This window comes from Schistocerca piceifrons, chromosome 7 (genome assembly GCF_021461385.2).
Source record: "Schistocerca piceifrons isolate TAMUIC-IGC-003096 chromosome 7, iqSchPice1.1, whole genome shotgun sequence".
NCBI classification, from domain to species: Eukaryota; Metazoa; Arthropoda; class Insecta; order Orthoptera; family Acrididae; genus Schistocerca; species Schistocerca piceifrons.
In genome coordinates this window covers 539495922-539518262 of record NC_060144.1, presented here as the reverse complement: position 1 = coordinate 539518262, position 22341 = coordinate 539495922, and the positions used below count along the sequence as shown (strand labels likewise).

General features: G+C 40.7%; 1 protein-coding gene across 1 annotated transcript in view; it reads right to left on the bottom strand.

Annotated features, from left to right (window-relative positions):
- Positions 1 to 22341, bottom strand: part of LOC124709072 (zwei Ig domain protein zig-8-like) — a 199395-nt gene that overhangs the window by 30243 nt on the left and 146811 nt on the right. The window contains exon 4 of the mRNA XM_047240720.1: positions 2746 to 2926. Within this exon, the coding sequence (XP_047096676.1) occupies positions 2746 to 2926 (181 nt within the window). The remainder of the gene's footprint in view (positions 1 to 2745; positions 2927 to 22341) is intronic.

Here is a 22341-nt window from a genome sequence, read left to right as displayed (position 1 = left end):
TCTCCACGAGCGCACCGATAAATGAAGATACCTATGATTTATACAGCCGACACTGCAGCACTTGGAACCCCGTCAGTTTAATTACAACGACACTGTATATTAAATTAGATGTAATGTCTGTTTATGTAGCAATATCATCTTTGAGTCAAGTACTCCTTCCACAACCTTTTGTGTCACCCTAGAAAAAAGAGATAAATGTAATACTTACGAAATTGAGAAAGACCCTCATTTGATGCCTCGTCTTAAAGAATTTTGGTGCTTATTCCTAAATTTGTCTTAGATTCTGTAAATGTGCAATTCTTCCAATATTATGGAGATATTAATATTGTGAAAAATATTTCAATATTATTAATTCATGTGATGCGCTCAGGTTAGATTTTTATGTGTAAAACATATTCATTTTTACTTCAAGTACAACTTGAATAAGAAAAAAGAACCTATCTCTTTCTAAATTTGAAATTCATTCAAGCTGATCTTGCTGCGTGAATGTGAACTCCTTTTTAAGGAACTGTTTTATCTTGTCTGTCAAAAACATAATGAAACGTGTGTGAACTGTGTATTGATATCAAAGATATCCGACAAAGCAACCTCTGGCTGTAATGAATCGGAAGTACGAAATATTGTATGATTATAAAAAACAAAATTTAATCGAGGATCTTGGAGCGTGTCTGCGAACTGTAACCACTTTGTCTATTTCTTTTGAATAGAGCATACGAAATGTATGTAAGTTTTTCCCGTGTCTTAGAATAAGCTTATTAATTATAATTATGTATGTAGAAAATGGGTCATATTCATGTTTTTTAATGATATTTAATCCTCGCAATTTTTAAGTGATACACGATTTACGTTTTGTTAATATTTGTTACAGAAAAGCTACTTGGAACCGCGATCTCAGGAGGTCATGGTAAAGAGAAGCAATGTGGTGAATGCATCTCGCCTTCTGCAAAAGAATTCATTCTGCTATTAACAAAGCGCGCCTCTGAGATTATTTGCCGATCGTTTAACAGTGACTTGCGATCATTTTGAGCAAGGACAAAATATGGATGATCTGGGCGTAGTCTGGGCTGCTCTCGTTTCTCTTACATAGAGTTTCCACAGAGCTCATAGTGCTCTAAAATTATTGTGGCTCGTAAATGGCAAAAAACTTAGGATCCAATTTTATTTTGAAATCTTTGCATTCCTATTAGATGCGTATTAGATGCAGTAGGAAGAATGCCCACATAAGCAATGATGGTTGCTCTGCTCCTCAATGAGAAAGAAATTATGAGAAATCTTATTTATTGCGGTTTCCCCCAAATACAATCATTTTAATTCAAATACTAGAGCACAATAACGCGTTATATTATACCATTACTTGAACGAAAGTTACTTTTCGGAACAGTCGATTAACTCATTTTCAGTATTTCATTAAAGTTCTTCTGTTACATGTGAGAGAATTTTGGAACTAGTCGAATGAGGTCACAGCGGAACATTTTAGCCTATAGCAGTGTTTTGTTACAGATCCACAACTCATGGCAGCAAAACATGCGGTGATGGAAATGACTTTTTCAACGTTCGAAATGCGAATGTCTTACGTCAATCCTAAAACAGAGTGTCGTAAGTACTCTAGCTAGCAGTTGCCAGTGTTCTGCAGTCGTTATTAAAATTTGTTATTTAATATGAAAATAAACTGAGACTTATATCAGTTTAGGTTGGGATCAAAGAGTCCCTTGCTAGGGGTCGAAAACGACTTTGATTCAATAATCGATAATCAATTATCAATTTACGTCACATGCTCCGTATTACACTACTGGGCTTTAAAATTGCTGCACCACGAAGATGACGTGCTACAGACGCGACAGGAAGAAGATGCTGTGATATCCAAATGATTATCGTTTCAGAGCACTCACACAAGGTTGGCGCCAGTGGCGACACCAACAACGTGGTGACGTGAGGAAAGTTGCCAGCCGATTTCTCATACACAAACAGCAGCTAACCGGCGTTGCCTGGTGTAATGTTACTGTGATGCCTCGTGTAAGGATGGCGTGTATTCGTCATCGCCATACTGGCGTATAACCCGGCGTGATAGTATGGGGCGCCATTGGTTACATGTTTCGATCACCTCTTGTTCGGATTGACGGCACTTTGAACAGTGGACGTTGCATTTCAGATGTATTACGACCCGTGGCTCTACCCTTCATTCGATCCCTGCGAAACCCTACATTTCAGCAGGATAATGTACGACCGCATGTTGCAGGTCCTGTATGGGCATTTCTGGATCCAGAAAATGTGCGACTGCTGCCCTGGCCAACACATTCTCCAGATTTCGCATCAATTGAAAACGTCTGGTCAATGGTGGCCGAGCAACTGGCTCTTTACAATACGCCCGTCACTACTCCTGATGAACTGTGGTATCGTGTAGAAGTTGCATGGGCAGCTCTACCTGTAAACGCCATCCAAGCTCTGTTTGACTCAATGCCTAGGCGAATCAAGTCCGTTATTACGGCCAGAGGTGGTTGTTCTGGGTACAGATTTCTCAGGATCTATGTGCCCAAATTGGGTGAAAATGTAATCACATGTCAGCTCTAGTATAATATATTTGTCCAATGAATACCGTTTTAACATCTGCATTTCTTCTAGGTGTAGCAATTTTAATGGCCAGTAGTGTAGCTTATACGTGTCAACTGAATGGTTCTGCACCTTCATCCGCACACCGTCTGCAGAGTCGCGGGCGGCCTTCCAGAGCGTGCTGGCTCGGCTACTCACGGGATGTCCTGGGCGGCGGCGCCCAGCGGCAGCGGCTGCCCGTCCTTGGTCCAGATGGTGCGCCGGGACGGCGGCTGAGTGTCGCCCAGCACCCGGCACCACAGCTCGACGGCGCTGCCCGTCTGGTAGTAGCGCTCGCGCGCCGACCGGCCCGACTCGTCCACGATCTCCAGGTCGGGTGCTGTAAAACCCACCACTCTCACTACCACCATCCCAGCCGTGACTGAAGTCGATCGTTACACACAGAGCTCACAAATTAGCCAGTATACACTATCAAAACCACCCGGACAGCCATTCCTGGACATTAATGTAGGGTGTGAGCACACTTTGGCTTTATGATGTGATGGTTTGAACTCTTCTGAGGACACTTCCAGTGAGAGGCTGGTTTTCTGTGGAGAAATGCCACCCCATTCCTCCTGAAACCAGAGAGAGGGGTGATGATGCTCACTGGGATCCAGGTCAAGGTCGACAATGTGGCTCAACCCAATGGTATTCTATGGATTTCACGTCGATATTCTAGACGGGCCTGTCCGTTTCAGGAATGTTATAGTTGACATATCATTTCCTCAGAGGTGGTACTTTATGACTGTGTGCATTGTCATACTTATAAAAACAACCGTCGTCTACGAACTGTTGAGGCACAATCTTCAGGTCGGCTGCTGTAAAACCCACCACTGTCACTCCCACCATCCCAGCCGTGACTGAAGTCGATCGTTACACACAGAGCTCACAAATTAACCAGTATACACTATCAAAACCACACGGACACCTATTCCTGGACATTAATGTTGTGTGTGTGCACACTTTGACTTTATGATGTGATGGCTTGAACTCTGCTGAGCACACTTTCAGTGACAGCCTGGTTTTCTGCGGAGAAATGGCGCCACATTCCTCCTGAAACCAGAGAAAGTGGTGATAATGCCCACTGGGATCAGGGTCGAGGTCGACATTGTGGCTCATACCAATAGTATTCTATAGACGGGCCTGTTCGTTTCAGGAATGTTATAGTTGACAAACCTGAGCCGTTCTAAAATTTGCTGTTTTGAAGAGCGCGCCGCAGAGCGTAGTGTAAAACAGTTGCCTTCCGTTTCTGGCGGTAGCACCGCTGTGGCAGTCGCAGCTTTGGTGTCTCCCTCTGGTGTGAAAGGGGAAAAGTTGCCTGTTCACGTACATTTAAGGGGCGTTATCAGGTCGGCGGTGAGTCAGACGGAGTGAGGCTAGGTCAGTCTCGGCGAGTCTGCTTAGTTGGTCAGCCGTGTCAGTGTGCGGTATTTAGTGTCTGCCCTTCGTTCGGAGTGCTAGTATGTGTTAGGCCGCCAGTCAGCTCGAGTTTGCTCAGACAATGGGCATTGGCGGTTGGATCGACCGGTTGGTCGGTCGCGCACTGGGTCACAAGATGACTTGTCCACCCGGAGCGTCGGCGCTTGTGAGATCGCCCCGTGAGTCCAATGGCCGCGCCGTATAGCGAGGCGGAGTGGCTTCGCGGCCAACACGAGAGGCTGGGCGAGCTGCGACGCCGTGAGACGGGAGATCGGCGCGCCTTCCTGCGTCAGTTGAAGCGGCTGGCAGCGGACGGTTCGATAGAGCGTTTTGGGGGTGCTGCGCCAGTTCTTTGCCAGAAATCGCAGTTATTAGAAGTTGAGTGATTAGTGATATGTTGTTTCATTTAGTTGTCAACTTCTGCTTCTTTTCTTGGTCAGTCTCTTGTTCCCAGCATTCTCGTCTGTATCCCGTCCGCATTTGTTAGGCAGTTAGTCTCTGTTTGTCTATCTGTCGGTCTGCCGTAAGGTTAATGGCTGCCTCTCCCATGTTTGTCGGATTCGGTGATAACGAATTTAATGCTTAAGGTGTAAAGGCCGAATTCCTTAAATATGTTTTATCTTCCCTTTCATCTTGAGAGGCGGTATATGTGTATTGTAGAGCAAAAGATGGTTCAAATGGCTCTGAGCACTATGGGACTTAAGATCTGTGGTCATCAGTCCCCTAGAACTTAGAACTATTAAACCTAACTAACCTAAGGACATCACACACATCCATGCCCGAGGCAGGATTCGAACCTGCGACCGTAGCAGTCGCGCGGTTCCGGACTGAGCGCCTTAACCACTAGACCACCGCGGCCGGCAATGTAGAGCATGTTTGTACATTTTATATAAGACTCCATTTCATGGGTCTTTATTTAAGTAGTCATTTTAGGTTGCCACCCTTCCATGTTCTTGATGAATCGCCAGTAAATAAAGCAAATTCTTTAAGAAAAGATTTTGAAAGCTAAAATCACGGTTGAAAACCATTTCCTCAGAGATGTTACTTTGTCACTGGGAGCACTGTCATACTGATGAAAACAACCGTCACCTCCGAACTGTTGAGCCACAGTAAGATAAACAGGGCGAATGTAAAATAAGCGGAAAGACTCTTAGACAGGAGAGTTGATACAGCAATATCGTAGCACAGAAACAGGGCAACTGCCACACATCGCTTGAGCGTGGTGTCTGAGCGTGATGTACTGAGAGTTGTAAAATTGTATATATCCTACGTTATACAGACTCTTTTTTAATAGCAATAAGGGGCTCATATCCCTCACTCGAAGAACATCCCCATAATTTAACATTACCGACTTCCGAACTCCACACATGATGGCAGGTTTTTTTTTATTTTATTTATAGTATGACGTAACAAATGCAAGTAAAAATATTTCGATGATTAAAATACGTAAACCATTTGAAAGTATACATGTATATATGTTCCAATATCAAAGTACAAATAATAATACAAGTACTACAAACACCAGTACATTTAATGTTCATATGAGAGCGTAGCTTTGGTAGATGAGCAGCAATAAAACACTATACAGTTAAGTTCAAACGAGGCAGCCACTCATTAGCAACCGGGATGGTCTCGATAAAATCTCGTCATTTCCCACAGAATCTTCGCAAAGGGGAACCGTGTGCTATATGTAGCAATGTTTGTTCAGAATTTTCACACACAGTGGACTGTCAGTTGGACCCCACTTGCTCACGTGGAATAAGGTTTTGTGTGTCCATTTCTTACACGGTTCACATTGAGTCGGGAAGTTGCATTTCTGGGAGTTGTTGTTTGTGTCTTCTATGATGTGCTGTTATGCATGTTAATGTCACTGTTATTCCATTTAGCTTTCCAGGATTTACGGCTGACATAGATAATCACTGGGGCAATTATTGTGTCTTTTATAATCGGTTTTGGCTCTGCTTAAAGTTGTTGTGGTGGTATGTACGTCTTATTGTCAAATGTATGAAAGTGTAGCAGCAAGAATAACAGTATTGATGTGACTATTAAAACATTCCCTGCGTACTGATTGTTCCATAAAAACACGGGAGAGCTGCCGGATGTCAGTAACGTCCTGTCACTATATTTCGGCGCAGTTTTCTGGCCATCTTCAGGTGAGTACCACTACTGGCTGCGTCCGTGTTTTTATGGAACAGTAATAGTACTATTTGAAATAAATAAATAATCTCTGATAATTCTTATTTATGTGCTGCTGAGAACGACGATAATTAATTATTTTGTCATACCTTATCACTACAAATATATATTGAAATGCTCAATATATCACACCACAACGTCTTCCAATAACATCACTGGTGCCGTAAACATTTTTATTTAAAGTCACCAATTAATTACTGAGAGAAAACTTAATCTCACGCACCAGCCACAGAAATTATTTCATTTACGTAAAAGTTTAAGGTTGTTCTACTGAATGTTACTTTCAGTGTCAGAATAGAAAAATAATAAATTCATGTAGTTTCTTGTACTCGGAGTTCAAATATTGTAATAGCTGTCCCTAGAATTAATGCTTGAGTATTTCTACAGTTTGAAATAGCCGCTCCGTACTCTGACGTAATGGCGCCAGACAAAGCACACTCTGCACTGCTGCGGACACAAAACTTAAATCATTCATGGTTGGTTATCCAGTTACAAATAAAAGTCAAAGGGGTGGCCTTTCCATTTCTCTCTCTCTCTCTCTCTCTCTCTCTCTCTCTCTCTCTCTCACACACACACACACACACACAAACACACACACACACACACACACACACACACAAACACACACACATATATATATATATATATATATATATATATATATACATAATGTATACTTCATTAATGCTGTCCCATTAGAGCCCACGGCGCCTGACAGGCGCCACCCTGCATCCGTAAGAACATGTAATGTATTCGCAGTTCCAAATAAGGAGAAACACCTGCTGTAGAATGGAATGGCGACAGTGAAAATTTGTGCCGGGTCGGAACTCGAACTTGGATTTCCCGCTTATCGCAAGCGGTCGCCTTACCATTTGACTATCTGTGCACCACTCACGGCCAGGCCCATAACTCCCATATGTCGTCAACGAAGCGCCTGCGACCTGTACCCGTGCATCCAAGATGTATGTTCCCGCACAGGTCATATGCTGTACGAGAAAGTCGCTTGCCCGGTATCAGCAGATAAATACGATATTTTACAGTGCCTGTGCTATTAGTAATTAGAATCACACAGGCACTGCAATATCTTATGTATCCGAAAGGGGCACAGCCCAGCCACCCTTAACAGAACTGTTACTCTATCCTGCGCAGTACTGAGTGTTGTAAAATTGTAGATATCCTACCTTATATAGACTTTTTTTTAATAGCAGTAAGGGGCTCATATCCTTAACTCGAAGACATATATACATCGCAGCATCCACACCACACTAGTTCTGACGAAACATAAAAAACACAAGACCAATGATGAACAAGTGAGCAGCGACTAAAACATCACATCTCTCATTGAGAATGTTGTCTGAAGTGTCTGCTCAAACCACTTTTCGCCACATTTTCTGAAAGTGAATGTGAGGTGAATTAGTGAGCGGAAATTTGTGAAAAACTGAGTGAAAACAATGCACTAAATAACAGTTGATCCAGACACCAGCCAGAGACACGAAACAGGATGAAAAATGTAAGTACAGAAACACACATAACCTCTACCCACGACACAGTTCTTCACAAGTACGTAATAATTTTTTTCATGGCTAGTTTGCACATGACATGCTGTCAAAAAACGACGAAAACGCGCACTAGATCCGGTCTATAATAATACAGTTCAGTTAGCGATGTAATTTTAAGGGGAGTGTACAAACAAATCAAAGCAAATTGTACATATTGTAAGTCTTATGCCTACAGCAGTTAAATGATTGTAAATTTGGTAATTCTCATGCCTACAGCAATTAAATGATTATAAATTTGACATTGTACTTTACAGAAATAAACATTTGACCCACAGAAGATGACACGTAAGTGTCGAAACATGTCTGGGTAAATATAAAAATAAACTGTGTTTTGCATAAGGCTGTTTTTCAAGACAACCAAGAGGATACTGGTTGGACGTTCGTCTGCCACTGTCCCCGGAAAACTGAAATAATCTGGTTTGGCTCATATAGGCGTACTGAAAATGTAGGCATTCTTGAATGCTGCCGCTACTCCTGACGTCTACTAAAGGTCGGAACCGGCATCTGCGAACAAGTTAACTGTAGAAAATAAGGGAGCGTTTGCTAAAAAGCGAGATTGGAACCAACACCATCATGCCCTCTGACAGCTGAATTTGGAACCGTGAGTCATGTCTTGCATGAGTCGACCCGCCAAGCCCAGCTGTTCGCTGTCTTTCCCGAGAAGTGGTTATTGTTTACTTTTGACTGCAACGTACTGTCGTTCCAGACGTGTTCGTCCCACATCGGCTGTGAGTCGCTATGACGGGGTGCATAATGGCTTCCACCTTTGTAAGTCGCCTTTTGATCCGCACATCGATTCGTAGGCTACTCTCTCGCGTGTCGCCCTCACTTTAAATTACGGAAGCTTGCATTTAAGAAGGTAATTTGCTTGACAGTATAGGCCACAATGCTTCGTCGAACATAAGAGTGATGTCCAATAATTCTTGAAGATGCCTCCAGATCGGGAACGCGTTCTGCCGTCAAGTTTTTCATAATAAATAACCTGCTTCATTTACTGCTCCGGCGTTTTAGACAAACCGTTGCAGTAAACTTGCCTTTGCTATTTCAGATTTACGTGTGATCCGAGGTGACTGGATGACGTCACTGATGAGATGCGTGTAGTCACCAAAGTACTGCACAACAATGCTGAAAATTTTCACGCGTCGTCGACGACGTTGTGGGCAGTCAGAGCTGTCTCTGCAATAGCGAACCAAGTCTGTGGTTGCTGAGGTTGAAAAAAAAAACAGTTTAGTTAACGAACGCTGTGGAGTAGAAACTTTACGAAAATTGTGTTCCATTGACACAACGTTATGTAACCCGAGGGTCTTGGCCTATGGGACCCTTTGATCATGCGTAGCGCGGAACCAAAAATTGTATGCTTCTCATGTAACTCGGCAGGCCGGCTTCTACATCAGTGAAGAAACAGTTTCGTTTGCTTAGTTTCCGGCGTGGAAGTTGGCTGAACGCGTAGGGTGCGTTGTCTTGGTGTTGAAAATTCACAAGAAGACCTGGATCAGGCACGTCAACACAGTTTTGCACCGAGATAGCTTATCGGATTCATCAGCGAATTCAGTAAGATCGAAGGGTTGTGTCATACTAAATCAGTGCAGTTATTCTGCGTGGACGTCCATCCGTGTAACAGGAGAAACATAGCCACTCTCACATTTCACATGAGAGAAAGTGTGCTCCATATCCGTCATCAGACGTTGCAGTTCACCACAAACATATCCTTGTTGCGCAAAGGTCGTTAAAACCTTTGGTGGATATCACTTTATTAACATAAACACGAGACACCAAGAGAAATACGTTAAGCTCAGGCAGATACAAGGAAGAGACTTACCAGCAAACATCTTCACAATGAAGATAGAAATCACGCACCGTGTTCCGTTTATTATGATCTAAAGTGTGCTATCGATACTTCATCGGTCGTTGTCCCCACCCATGTATTATTCAGTAACGAAGGGGAAGGCTGCTTGTTAAAAAATTGAAGTCTCTCCCTTAAGTAAAGGCAATTAAGACTCTTGAAGTTAACGATACGCGGATGGACTCATTTTGTAATTTTTCCCATCTCTGTTGTCTTTCACATTCAAACTGTGAGGTATTGTGTTTTGGTGGTGAACATTAAATTTTGTGTGTCCCATCATTGGCCCATATTTAATCGGTAACGAAATGTGATTTCTTTACTCCTAAAAACACCATGGATAGTAAATAATTCTGAAAAATTTTCCACTAAAAACACCATGGATAGTAAATAATTCTGAAAAATCTCTCTGGTAGTTTCGAGTACACCTTGAATCATGTACTGTCAGTTTGCTAGTTCTTCATTTATACATTTCACAACGAGATCAGTTTGTTTGGAAGGAATAATTTCCAGCAATTCAGAATCAATTTCGAATTTTTTGCTTCGCCATACACACCTGGAAGCTATATTACAATATTCTGAAGAGTAGTTTCTCCTGTACGGGTTTAATGCTGCAACATCCCTGCGCCGTTACGAATGACTATTTGCAGAAATGGGTGGTACTACGGAACCAGTTTCACAATCGCTGTCAAGCTGCTCTGTTGCTGTGTCTATGTGTTCATGCTCAGAATGTGAGTCGGTATCTAAAGATCAGACCTCAATGTGGATATTCTTGTCCGTCGGTTACTCTAACCATATCTGTTGTGACCAGATGCAGGTGCAATCATCTGGCCATAACTGTGGGTCGGTTAGTTACTCAGTGAGGTGGCATATAAAACTAGAACACATGAAATATTAGTTCAGTTTATTATATAAACGAATAAAAGATTTACTTAATTTGGCACAAAATTGCTTCGTAACTTACATATGTTAGCCATTTTTAAAAGGATCACCTAACGCAAAGATTAACCAACTGTTCTCTTGCAGTATAGTGTTCCACATTTAAATGAACAAGCCCATTAGAATCTTTAACCATCACGTTGCTCCTACACTACGATATTGACTAGATGACGTCTCGAACTGGGCGAGTTGCTGTGATAAGAAAGGGAGGAGAGGGGGGATCGTGGTCTTCAGGAGCACCTCACATACGTCGTCGTGGATTTCGTCGACCTCTCTAAAGTCAGTGGTATCGATTCGCGATGCCAACTTTGGTGTGGCAACGTTATCTCAGTAAGGCACGACGGCATCAGTAGCCGTTCATCTCATATGAGTTCTTTCCTGTAAAATTTTATCACTATTTTAGATATTCTCGCATCTGACAGAGCACGTCTTGCAATCGTTTCATTCAGTATGTAAAACCCAACAGGAATAATTAATTTACTTAAAAAAGACATACTGTAAGCAGAATACGCTCAGGAGAAAAGTGATAAACCCGGTCATACGTTACTAACACAAAGAAACATATGAAAAGGCAAATGTATAAATTTTACTACCTAGTAACTCCATTGCGAGATAAAATTATAAAAATGCGCAGAGCTTCGAACAAAGCCGCTACTACTCGGCTGTGATTGTAATTTGACCGATGGAAGATGCATAGATTGCAGGCGATTCATACAAAGCATTGCTAGATTAACACGTTAGAACCTTTAAGATAAATTTAAAAATTTCCGTTAACTCATGAACGTTACGTTTTTCTCATATTCAAACGATTGTGGGTTAATCCTCGCCTAACACAACAGGCGCGAGAATCAGAAGAGAACTCCGGGTACATAGTGCAAATTCATCAGTCAATAGAAATTATTAATTCCGAAACGGGAGGTACAGGTGCCACTTCGTATAAAAAAACTGAGCGAGTTGCCTGCATTGGTATAGATAAACTTATCAGATTGAAATGGGAAAAGCTCCGTGTGTATGGATTTCTCATTTCCAGTAATATGGGCATGATGAATTTCTAGCTAGACACACAGGTGATGCCTCGTAGTTCATTTAACCAAACTTCAGCTTAAAACATGTTTCATTTAAAATTAAATAGCACCATAACTGCCGTGAAAATAAAAATAAAGACAGAAAAACTTTGTATGCAATTCACACAACTCTCATATAATAGGAAACTTACAGTACAATAAGACCGACATTACGTTCTGTTTTGGCTACCATAGACTGGTTGTGGGATTTTCATTTCAAAGAAGTTAATAGATCCCAACTATCAACTATATATTTACAACACATATGAGTGAGGGGCAAACTCATCGTACATCGATGCATGTAAAGTGGGTGGAAACACCGCTTTTCACTATCTGGACATTTTAGACTGGAAGTAAAGAACTAGGTGTGTCATCGAATGGGAAATTATATAAGTCAAAATTGCTAAGCACAATACAGATTTGCTATTGAAGGACTGATCGATTAGTAGAAGCCGTCCTGTGAGACGTAACAACACGTGAAGTCATACTATATCTTGGAAGACTGGTTGAGTAAGTAACACCGCATTTACAGTATTTATAAACTTAGGAGACGACTGTAAAACTACTGACTGGAATGCACTCTAGATTTACCAAGGATAAAACATGTGAAGCCACTTGTACAGAAAGAAATCTGTAGTAGGGCTCAGTATCTCAGAAGGGAGTGAGCCTCGGTAGCATTCTATCTCTCGCGAAATGCAACTGTAGATAAAGCAAGCAGCAGATGGTTGCTAGATTAAACTATGAAACGGAATTAAAGTTTACACGGGAAAAATTAAAAATTTATGGTGTGCCGATATCACTGTGATGTTGTCGGAGACAACAAGGAACTTAGATCAGTTAAACGTAATGCGTAATATCCTGAAAAGATGTTATAAAATGAAGATAAATAAAACGTATGGAGGGTAATGCAGTGTAGGAGAATTAAATCAAACGATGCTGTCGGAATTAGATTTGAACATGAAGCACTGAAAGTAGTAAATGAGTTTTGCTATTCAGGCGCCAAGTAATTAATGATAACCGAAGTAGGTAGGACATAAAATATACACTGTCAACAGGAAGAAAATCAGTTCAGCACGGGAAAAACTTATTAACATCAGAGATAAATTTACATGTTATAAAAGATTTACTGACGGTATTTTTGTGGAATAAAGCTTTCTAGAAATGTGAAACGAGGAAATTAACCAGAAAAGGGTAGAAGCTTTTTAAAGGTGGTGTTCCAGAGGAATGCTAAGGATTAGAGAAATGCTAAAGATTAAAAGAAGAAACAATTTAAGAGAACACATCTAGTACATCAAGGATAGTAGCTTGGTAATGGTGGTAAACATAGGTGGGAAAATTGTAGAAGAAGATCACAGTTTCACTACGCTAAGCGAGGTGAAAGAACTGGATGTAGGATGCAGTAGTTCAACAGATATGAAGATATTGAATAGAATTGGGAAGAAGAGGAGTTTGTGGCACAACTTGACTAGAAGAAGGGATCAGTTGGTAGGAAATGTTCTGAGGCATCAAGGGATCATCAGTTTAGTACCGGAGGGCAGTGTGGAGGGTAAAAATCGTAGATGGTGACCAAGAGATGAATACACTAAGCAGATTCAGAAGGATATAGGCTGCAGTAGGTACTGGGAGATGAAGAAGCTTGCACAGGATAGAATAGCATGGAGAGCTGCATCAAACCAGTCTCAGGACCGAAGACCACAACGACAACGACAACAACCACATCATACAATATTTTACTCATACTGCAACTAACTACATCTCGTCACGACAAAAAGCGCCTTTGTTTTGATGATTGCCAGTGCAACTCACGTATCATGTCTTTGGCACTATCTCCCCTATTTCGTGATAATAAAAAACGAGCCGTCCTTCTCTGAACTTCTACGATGTCATCCGTCAGTGCCAGCTCCTGCGGATCCCACACAACATAGCAACATTCCTGTTATTTGTAATTGTAATCCCTAAGTATTTTGTTGAATTTACAGCCTTCAGATCTGAGTGACTTATCACGTAATCGAAATTTAGCGGATTTCTTTTAGTACTAATGTGAGTAACTGCACACTTTTCTTTATTAATGGTCAATTACTACTTTTCGCACCACACAATATCTTATTTAAATCATTTTGCAATTCTTTTTGGTCATCTGATGACTTTACAAGACGGTAAATGACAGAATAATCTGCAAATAATGTATGAGGAGTGCTCAGATTGTCTCCATTGTCGTTAATATAGATCAGGAGCAATAGAGGGTATATAACACTTCCTTGGGGAACGCCGGAAATATGACTTTCCGTCCATTACTACAAACTGTGTCCTTTCTGACAGGAAATCACGAATCCAGTCGCACAACTGAGGCGATATTACACAGGCAATTAGTTTGGTTGGAAGACGCCGGTGAGGAACGGGTCGAGAGCCTTCTGGAAATCTAAAAATATGGAATCAATTTGACATCTCCTGACCATAGCACTCATTAATTCATGAGTATAAAGAACTAGTTGTGCTTCACAAGGAGGATGTTTCCTGAACCTCGCTTACTCTGTGTCAATAAATTATTTTATTATAGCTAATTAAACATGTTCGAACACAGTGTATGATGCAAAACCCTGCTGCCAATCGACGTTAGTGATATGATCCTATAATTCAGCGGATTATTCCTATTTCCCTTTTGGGTATTGGTGCGGCTTGAGCAATTTTCCAGTCTTCAGGTACGGAACTTTCTGTGAGTGAGCGGTTGTACATAATCGCTAAATATCGACTAATGCATCAGCATACTTTAAAAAGAACCTGACTGCTATACAATTTGGACAGGACGCCTTGCCTTTATTGATTTAATCTGCTTTGCTACGCCGAGGACATCTACTTCTATGTTTCTCATATTGGCAGTTGTTCTTGATTGTAAATCAGTAATATTTACTCCGTCTTCTTTGGTGAAGGAGTTTCGGAAAAACGTGTTTAATGACTCTGCTTTAGTGTCACTGTCATCAGTGACTTCATCGTTGTTATCCCGCAGTGAAGGTATTGATTGCGTCTTGCCACTAGTATGCTTTATATATGACCAGAATCTCTTTGGGTTTTCTGCCAGATTCCGAGACAGGGTTTAGATATGGAAATTATTAAAAGCATCTCCCATTGAGGCATGCGCTATGTTTCGAACTTCGGCAAAACTTGGCCAATTTTGGGGATTTTCGTTCTTTTAAAATTGGAATGCTTTTTTCTTTGCTTCTGTGACAGTGATCTGACCCGTTTTGTGTACCATGGGGGATCAGTACCATCACTTATTAATTTATGTGATACATATCTCTCAATTGCCGTCGATACTATCTCTCTGAAGTGATATATATATATATATATATATATATATATATATATATATATATATATATATATATATATATATATCAATTGCCGTGGATACTATCTCTTTGAAATCATTCCACATATTTTCTATGCTTACATGATCAGATCGGAAGGAGTGGAGACTGTCTCTTGTAAAGGTGTTAAGAGCATTTTTATTACCTCTTCAAATACCTGTATATGTACTTTGTGTTTCTTTTTGATGATTGTAGGTGTTACGGTATTCAGCCTAACAGCAACTGCCTTGTGGTTGTTAATCCCTGTGTTCATCATGATACTCGCTATTCATTCAGGATTTTTTCTACAGAGAGATCAAGCGTGCTTTCGCAACCATTTACGCTTCGAGTGGGCTCATGAACTAGGTGGTCAAATTAATTTTCTGAGAAAGCATTCAGTACAATTTCTGATGACGTTTTATGCCAGCCGCCGGCTTTAAACGTATAATTTTTCCAGCGTATCGAGGGTAGATTGTAGTCGCCGCTGACTATAATTGAATGATTTGGGTGCTTATCTGAAATGAGTCTGAAGTTTTCTTTTATCTGTTCAGCAACTATACCTCCTGAGTCGGGTGTTCGGTAAAACGATCCAATTAATAGTTTAGTTCGATCGTCAAGTGTAGCCTCTATCCATACTATTTGGCAGGAACTATCTAATTCGATCTCACTACAAGGTAAACTAATTCTGACAGCAATAAATACTCCACCATCAACTGTACTTATTCTATCGTTTCTGAACACTGTTTGGGCATTTTAAAATATTTCGGCTGTTCCGACTTTAGCCAGCTTTCCGTATCCTTAACTATTTGAGCTAAAGTGCTTTCTACTAAGGCTCGGAGCTATTGGTCAAAAACAGTCTTGGTTGCAATTGTAGTTTTTATTTTTCAACTACGCGTTTCGTCTTATTTAGGCATCTTCAGGTTTGATCTTAATTTGATATTTCTTAGAACGATCCTTTAGACAGTAGAGCCATAGTGCATCGTCAATACATCAGGCCAACATCTCCTTCGTTAAACTCAGTAAAAACTTTTGTAGAGGGACACGAGTGACTCCAAGAACTGCAAAACGCATTCCCGTTCACTGCAGTGAGTAACAGCATAAGTCCACCTAGGAAAGTTGTTACTGAGTTTAACGGAGGCGATGTTGGCCTGATGTATTGACGATGCCCTATGGCTACACTGTCTAAAGGATCGTTCTAAGAAATATCAAATTAAGATCAAACCTGAAGATGCCTAAATAAGGCGAAACGCATAGTTGAAAAATAAAAGACTAAAATTGCAACCAAGACTGTTTTTGACCTATACTGTTAAGCACTGGTTTACTGTATGCCACATATGGATTGGAAGAATTTCTAGGGCATGGAGCTCTTTCTATACACGGCTACGACAATTTACAACTAGTTAATAAATCAGTTTGCTTGTTTCAAATGAAAAGTTCATAATTGCCTTTTGTCACATAAGTACTTTACAGCTTTCGATGTCCTCAAGGAAAATCCCTACTTAGCACGAACGTTATCTGTTCACTGCCCTATGTTTTGTACGCGAGTTTCTGCGTAGTTCTATCATGGTAGACGTCTCTCTGTACCTGTCCATCAGATAAATTTTCTTTGGTGTAGAGAACCTCTGGTATTCAATTCTAATAACTGTTATTGTGAAGAGATAGTTTATTTTTAGTAGCACGTGACATGACAGATGTCGCACTGAGCTGCCTAGCTACTAATCCAATAATATGTGAGAGGTCCTTTATGAAGAATTTTGCATGGACTTGAATGGATGAGCGTCCAGCTTTGTGAAGTTGGGAGGAAATTAGCTTGTACTGTGAACCGGCGAGGTCACACATTGTCAGATTTTCACTACCAGTGGAGCTGAAAAGGAATCCTTCAGAGTGCCATCTGATTGCCTCGTATCACAAAGCCCTGATGAAGTGCCCTGGCAGCTTATTATTCTCGGAATCGAAACAGTTCCCTCAATTCCGTATTATATCGCGGTCTAAAAATATTAAGGATAAGGTAGTGAAATTTCACCAGTATGATCGTAATGCGGAAAGGTTGTGTGCCACATTGTATGTTAGAAGTAGTAATCCTCATTGTTGAAGATACAATGAGTAACTAAATTTAAAATATGAGATGATTTTTCAACTACTAATAAGAATAGCAGTGTAGAAAGCGTCAAATTCATCACGTTCCTTATAGCTCGTGCTATATACTGTTGAACTTACAAATGTAGGAATAACTGAAGAACAACACTGACGGAACAGGGAGTACATATAGCATGCAGAATCGTAAATGCACACCAATCACATTCACAAATTCCAGTGGAGAAACTACACAATTTCAAGCTACAGTGTTAAGATTTGAAGTAAGTGCATCTGGAGATGTCAACCAGAAATTTCAATGCGAAGAACAATGAAACCTTTCACTTAAAAAAATGGTTCAAATGGCTCTGAGCACTATGGGACTTAACAACTGTGGTCATCAGTCCCCTAGAACTTAGAACTACTTAAACCCAACTAACCTAAGGACATCACACACATCCAAGCCCGAGGCAGGATTCGAACCTGCGACCGCAGCTTTCACTTAAAAACTGCCATGCATTGAACAAGAAGTTAATAAATGAATAATTCAATATGAGTAACAACTCACTGATATTGTTAACACCGAAACAATAAAAAATCGAGATGGATGATCTAATCAGACTAAATGATAAATCACTCGACCTCCTCAACACTTATTATGACGAAATAGGGGAGATGGTGCCAAAGACATGATACGTGAGTTGCACTGGCAATCATCAAAACAAAGGCGCTTTTCGTCGCGACGAGATGTAGTTAGTTGCAGTATGAGTAAAATATTGTATGATGTGGTTGTTGTCGTTGTCGTTGTGGTCTTCAGTCCTGAGACTGCTTTAATGCAGCTCTCCATGCTACTCTATTCCCTATTGTAAGAGCAGGCCTGATCACACTAACACACAAACTCACATTAGACCACGCACAGGCAACACACACAAGAATGACGACCGAAAACCACAGTGACAGTTGACAACACTGTATGCAGTAACTGCACACAATCAACAAAGAATGAAATTGTTCAAGCGTAAAGTCTTTGCAGACGCACATTCGGATGGTCTGTTGCTTGCAAGTCAACGAAGCAAAGCTCCTGGATGGCGTAAACTGACGAACAGTATCACAAAATTGTAAGCAGAAATAATCTGTAATTTAAACTTACGGAATTTGCGCTCCTAAAAGTTATTTTTAGTTGAAAGTAACGGAATAATGAGAAACTGTAATGTAATAAAATATCTTGAAATATTAAATAACGCAAATAACACTACAAATATTTTAAACATAAAAAGGAAGGAGAAGGATAAAAGTATCAATTTGAGGTAAGGGTCCCTTTACCACAAACGAGCGAGTTGAAAGTTATAAGTCAAAACCGTTCCGATATCTCCGAGAGTGGAATACATGTATTAGTACTGTAGGTGTGAAGATGGTATGGTATGCAACTTTCAGATATGGTAGCATGGTCTAAAACAAGACAAAATGTCCAGCATACATGGGCTCTTAACGCGTACCGTAATAGGTATGACTTCTTATTCGACAGAGGTGTGTTCCACACTAGCGAAAGGTGAACAACTGCTCACAGCTCCTCACGTATGCATTTTAGAGCCCATGTTTACTGGTCATTCTTTCTGGTCTCAGTCCATACTACGGCCTCTGAAAGTTGCATACCCTACATTCTTAGCAACAACAGTACCAGCATGTATATTCCACTTTCAGAAGTATTGACATGATTATCGGTTGGAACTTTCGACTCTTTCCGAACGATGGACCCTTACCTCACATTGATACTTTTATCATCACGGAATCACCCTGTATGTACATACATTTACAGACACCGGCGCCTATAACATCGTCGCTCTGTAACGTCGCTGGATAACTTTTCCGGACACTGGTTCCTACGTACAACTTTATCTACTAAGTTTCCACTACGACCTCTAAAAGCGTGTAACATGAACTGTGAAAAACGCTATGTATACATGTATAAAACAGAGTGACGACTCTTTGACGTTTGTGTCGGTGTGAAGGCACAAATGAACTCTACAGGAATAAGGGTTTGAGAGTAGTGAGTTTAATGAACGAGAGACGCAGCACTGAAGCGTGCGATAAGCTGGAAATCTGAGTCGCTCAGGGACCGTGTGTTGATGACTGAAGCGATTAAGGCAACCGCTCATGGCGAACGATAAATCCAGGTTCAAGTACCAATTCGGCACAAAAAATTTCACCTCTCATCATTGCAATACCGCAATGCCTTGTACGAATAGCCGTCACGATTTCTCATCCATCCTTCCCCTTCACTTCTCCTTCCCACGTTACATCATCACGTGTATATACCAGCCTTGTCATCAAGAGTTACGTCTGTTCTGTTACACATGTTCAAAATAACAGACACTACTCAAATATATATAAAAATATTAAAGTTGAAAGTGTAAAGCAAGAACTCAGCACTCACAGTAAGATTCAATAGAACGTTTACTTTGTCAGTTCCTCCTAACTTTAGGTTCTACATTATGAACTGTCCTGTTAGAAGCAACAAATTTCGTGGTTTTGTTTCTTTTTACCACAGCGCTAGGCTTACAATAAATGAAGTACGTATAATTCACACGGAAAACGTCAGACGTGATATGACCGTCCACAAAACATTATTTAAATCTTGTTATGATATTTACAGAAACGGTGGAAAGGCATATTGTACTGGGATGAGAACTGAAGCATGGTATGAATTTGCTACTATTGTGTGACCGTTATCACCATCCAATGTTTACAGAAGACATAAACAACGCCCTTCCCTAATAAATACGATAGGAACGGTACACAAAATATCTGAAAAACAAAATCGTTATTATGATTGCTGGTTTCCATTATGGGGCTCTCTGCAAAATCCCAATAACAGTGTTAATCATTAATGAAGACTGCGAAAATAAAGCCAAACAAACAAGAATCCAGAAGATGCTCCAATTCAGAATTTGTCTACTTAAACCAAAACACTTTGCTATTAAATCACATCAGTAATTTGAAATGTAAGAAAAATGAATTACGTTGCATTGCTTCACATACACGTGATGAAATACATGAATATATTTCATTAGTGGGCCAGCTACTCATTGGTGTGCATGATGTTCTGTTTAATACCATCAGTGTAGGGGTAGGGTTCAAAATGGTTCAAATCTCTCTAAGCACGATGAGACTCAAGATCTGAGGTCATCAGTCACCTAGAAGTTAAAAGCACCTAACTCTAACTAACCTAAGGACATGACACAGATCCATGCCAGAGGCAGGATTCGAACCTGTGACCGTAGCGCCTGGAACCGCTCGGCCACACCGGCCGGCTAGGGGTAGGGATTTTTGCAGATAACAAGTGTTATACTGCATCAGAATAAAATATGGTACCCCTGATAATATTGTAAATAAATATAATCATATTTATTTAAATATTTTCTCACAGATGAAGTAAAACACCAATAAAAGTAAAATCGTGTAAATTTGACACTGTGGTGTCATAAAATCTTACACTTCAGATTCTGTGTAGATCCAGGTACAAACATGTCTTATCTAATTAATCCTTTACCAGCAGTAGAAAGGGATTCAGTAAGATTAGCAATCAGTTAGCTATTCACTAATAATGTGCAAATTTATCTACTCACATGCAGAAAAAGAATTCGGCTTGGCCAGAGCCAGTATTCTGTTTTGGCGAGCTTCATAACAAACAGACTCGTAATTGCAGTCGTTATGTAACAGCGTATCAATAACAACTCTTCATCCGTTCATTACCGTGTAGCACCAACAGTGACTCTGAATTTGATTCACGATTAAACAGCGGCGTGAACATGTTCACCGCGGAGTCCACGGTCAATAACAATGAACGATCGTAAATCTTACTGGCAGTGTTTCAGAATATTATTGATAACATCACTGTCGGATAGTGGTAGGAACTGTCTCCGTTATGTTTCCCGGATGAATCTGAAAAGTCTTGACCGCTTGACTAACGATAACACGTAAAACATTCTTTTTTTTATTTTTCGCGTGTCATTAAAGCAAAGACAGGTGTTAGTAATCATTAGCTAAGACTTCCGGGCTGACATTTCGTTGCCAACTGCGGGCAACATCTTTTGAGGTGAGTCAACGACTGGCTGCTAGGCCGTCTTCAAATGTGTGTGAATTCCTAAGGACCCAACAGTTGAATTCATCGGTCCCTAGACTTCCACACAAATAAGCTTATGCTAAGAACAGCAGACACTCATGCCCAGGGGAGGACGGAAGGGGCCGCGAAATCCGTGACATAACGCCTCAAACCACGCGGCCATTTCGTGCGGCCAGTCCGTATAGGTCCCGTTAATATAGAGCTCATAGAGGGCACTGCCATACGTCACTTGGGGCCGACTGTAAATCTACCTCTGACTAACGTCACTATTCTAGATTGAAGGTAATCGTTTGTCACATCGTTGGTGCAAAGTCGGCCGCCATATCTTGTTTAACTTTAAGTCTTCTTCTTTTCCGAATCTCTATAGCTTCCCTATACATACGCGCATAATAATGGGATTTCCTGGGTAGCACGCTAGTCTCACTAAATTTTATTTCATGATCAACGTCTTTAAAAACATATTCCGCTACAACCGATTTGTCGGTATGTCCTAGTCGACAGTTGCTTTTGTGTTCGGTTAAGCGAGTGTTGACACTTCTTTTTGTTTTTCCAATATAAACCTTCCCACAGCTACACGAAATTTTATACACTGCAGGAGTTTGCTAAGTGGTGTCGTGTGTCTTTCGTCGACCTTAAATATTCACTAACCTTCTTGGCGAGTCTAAAGATTCTTTAAACTTTAAACTTGGGTAGAACTTTCACAATACGGTCTGTAATATTGCGAATAAATGGAAGAAAAACTTTTCCAGCTGACAGCTGTTGTTGCTGCATGTTGTCAGACACTTTTCTTCTGGGATGAAGTGCTCAATCGATCTCGTTGTCAGCGTATCCATTTTTCTTAAAAACGGTTCGAAAATGATTTAGTTCATCTTGCAAATAAACTGGCTCACAGATCTTATTAGTTCCTTCCACTAATGTTTTAATCACACCTCTCTTCTTCCTGGGATGATGGTTCGAATCCTTATGGAGTAACGGTCTGTGTGTGTATCTTTTCTATACACTTTAGGCTCTTGACTCTCACCTGCCCTTTTATTTACTGATACATCCAAAACTTTGTCTGTGAATTGCTCTCTTCCTCATAGTAAATTGTATCTTAGGATTAATACTATTTAGGTGCACCAAGAAACCACAGAATTCTTCTTCACCGTGATTCCATTACATATTAGGACAACGAAAAGAAGTGTCAATACCCGATTAA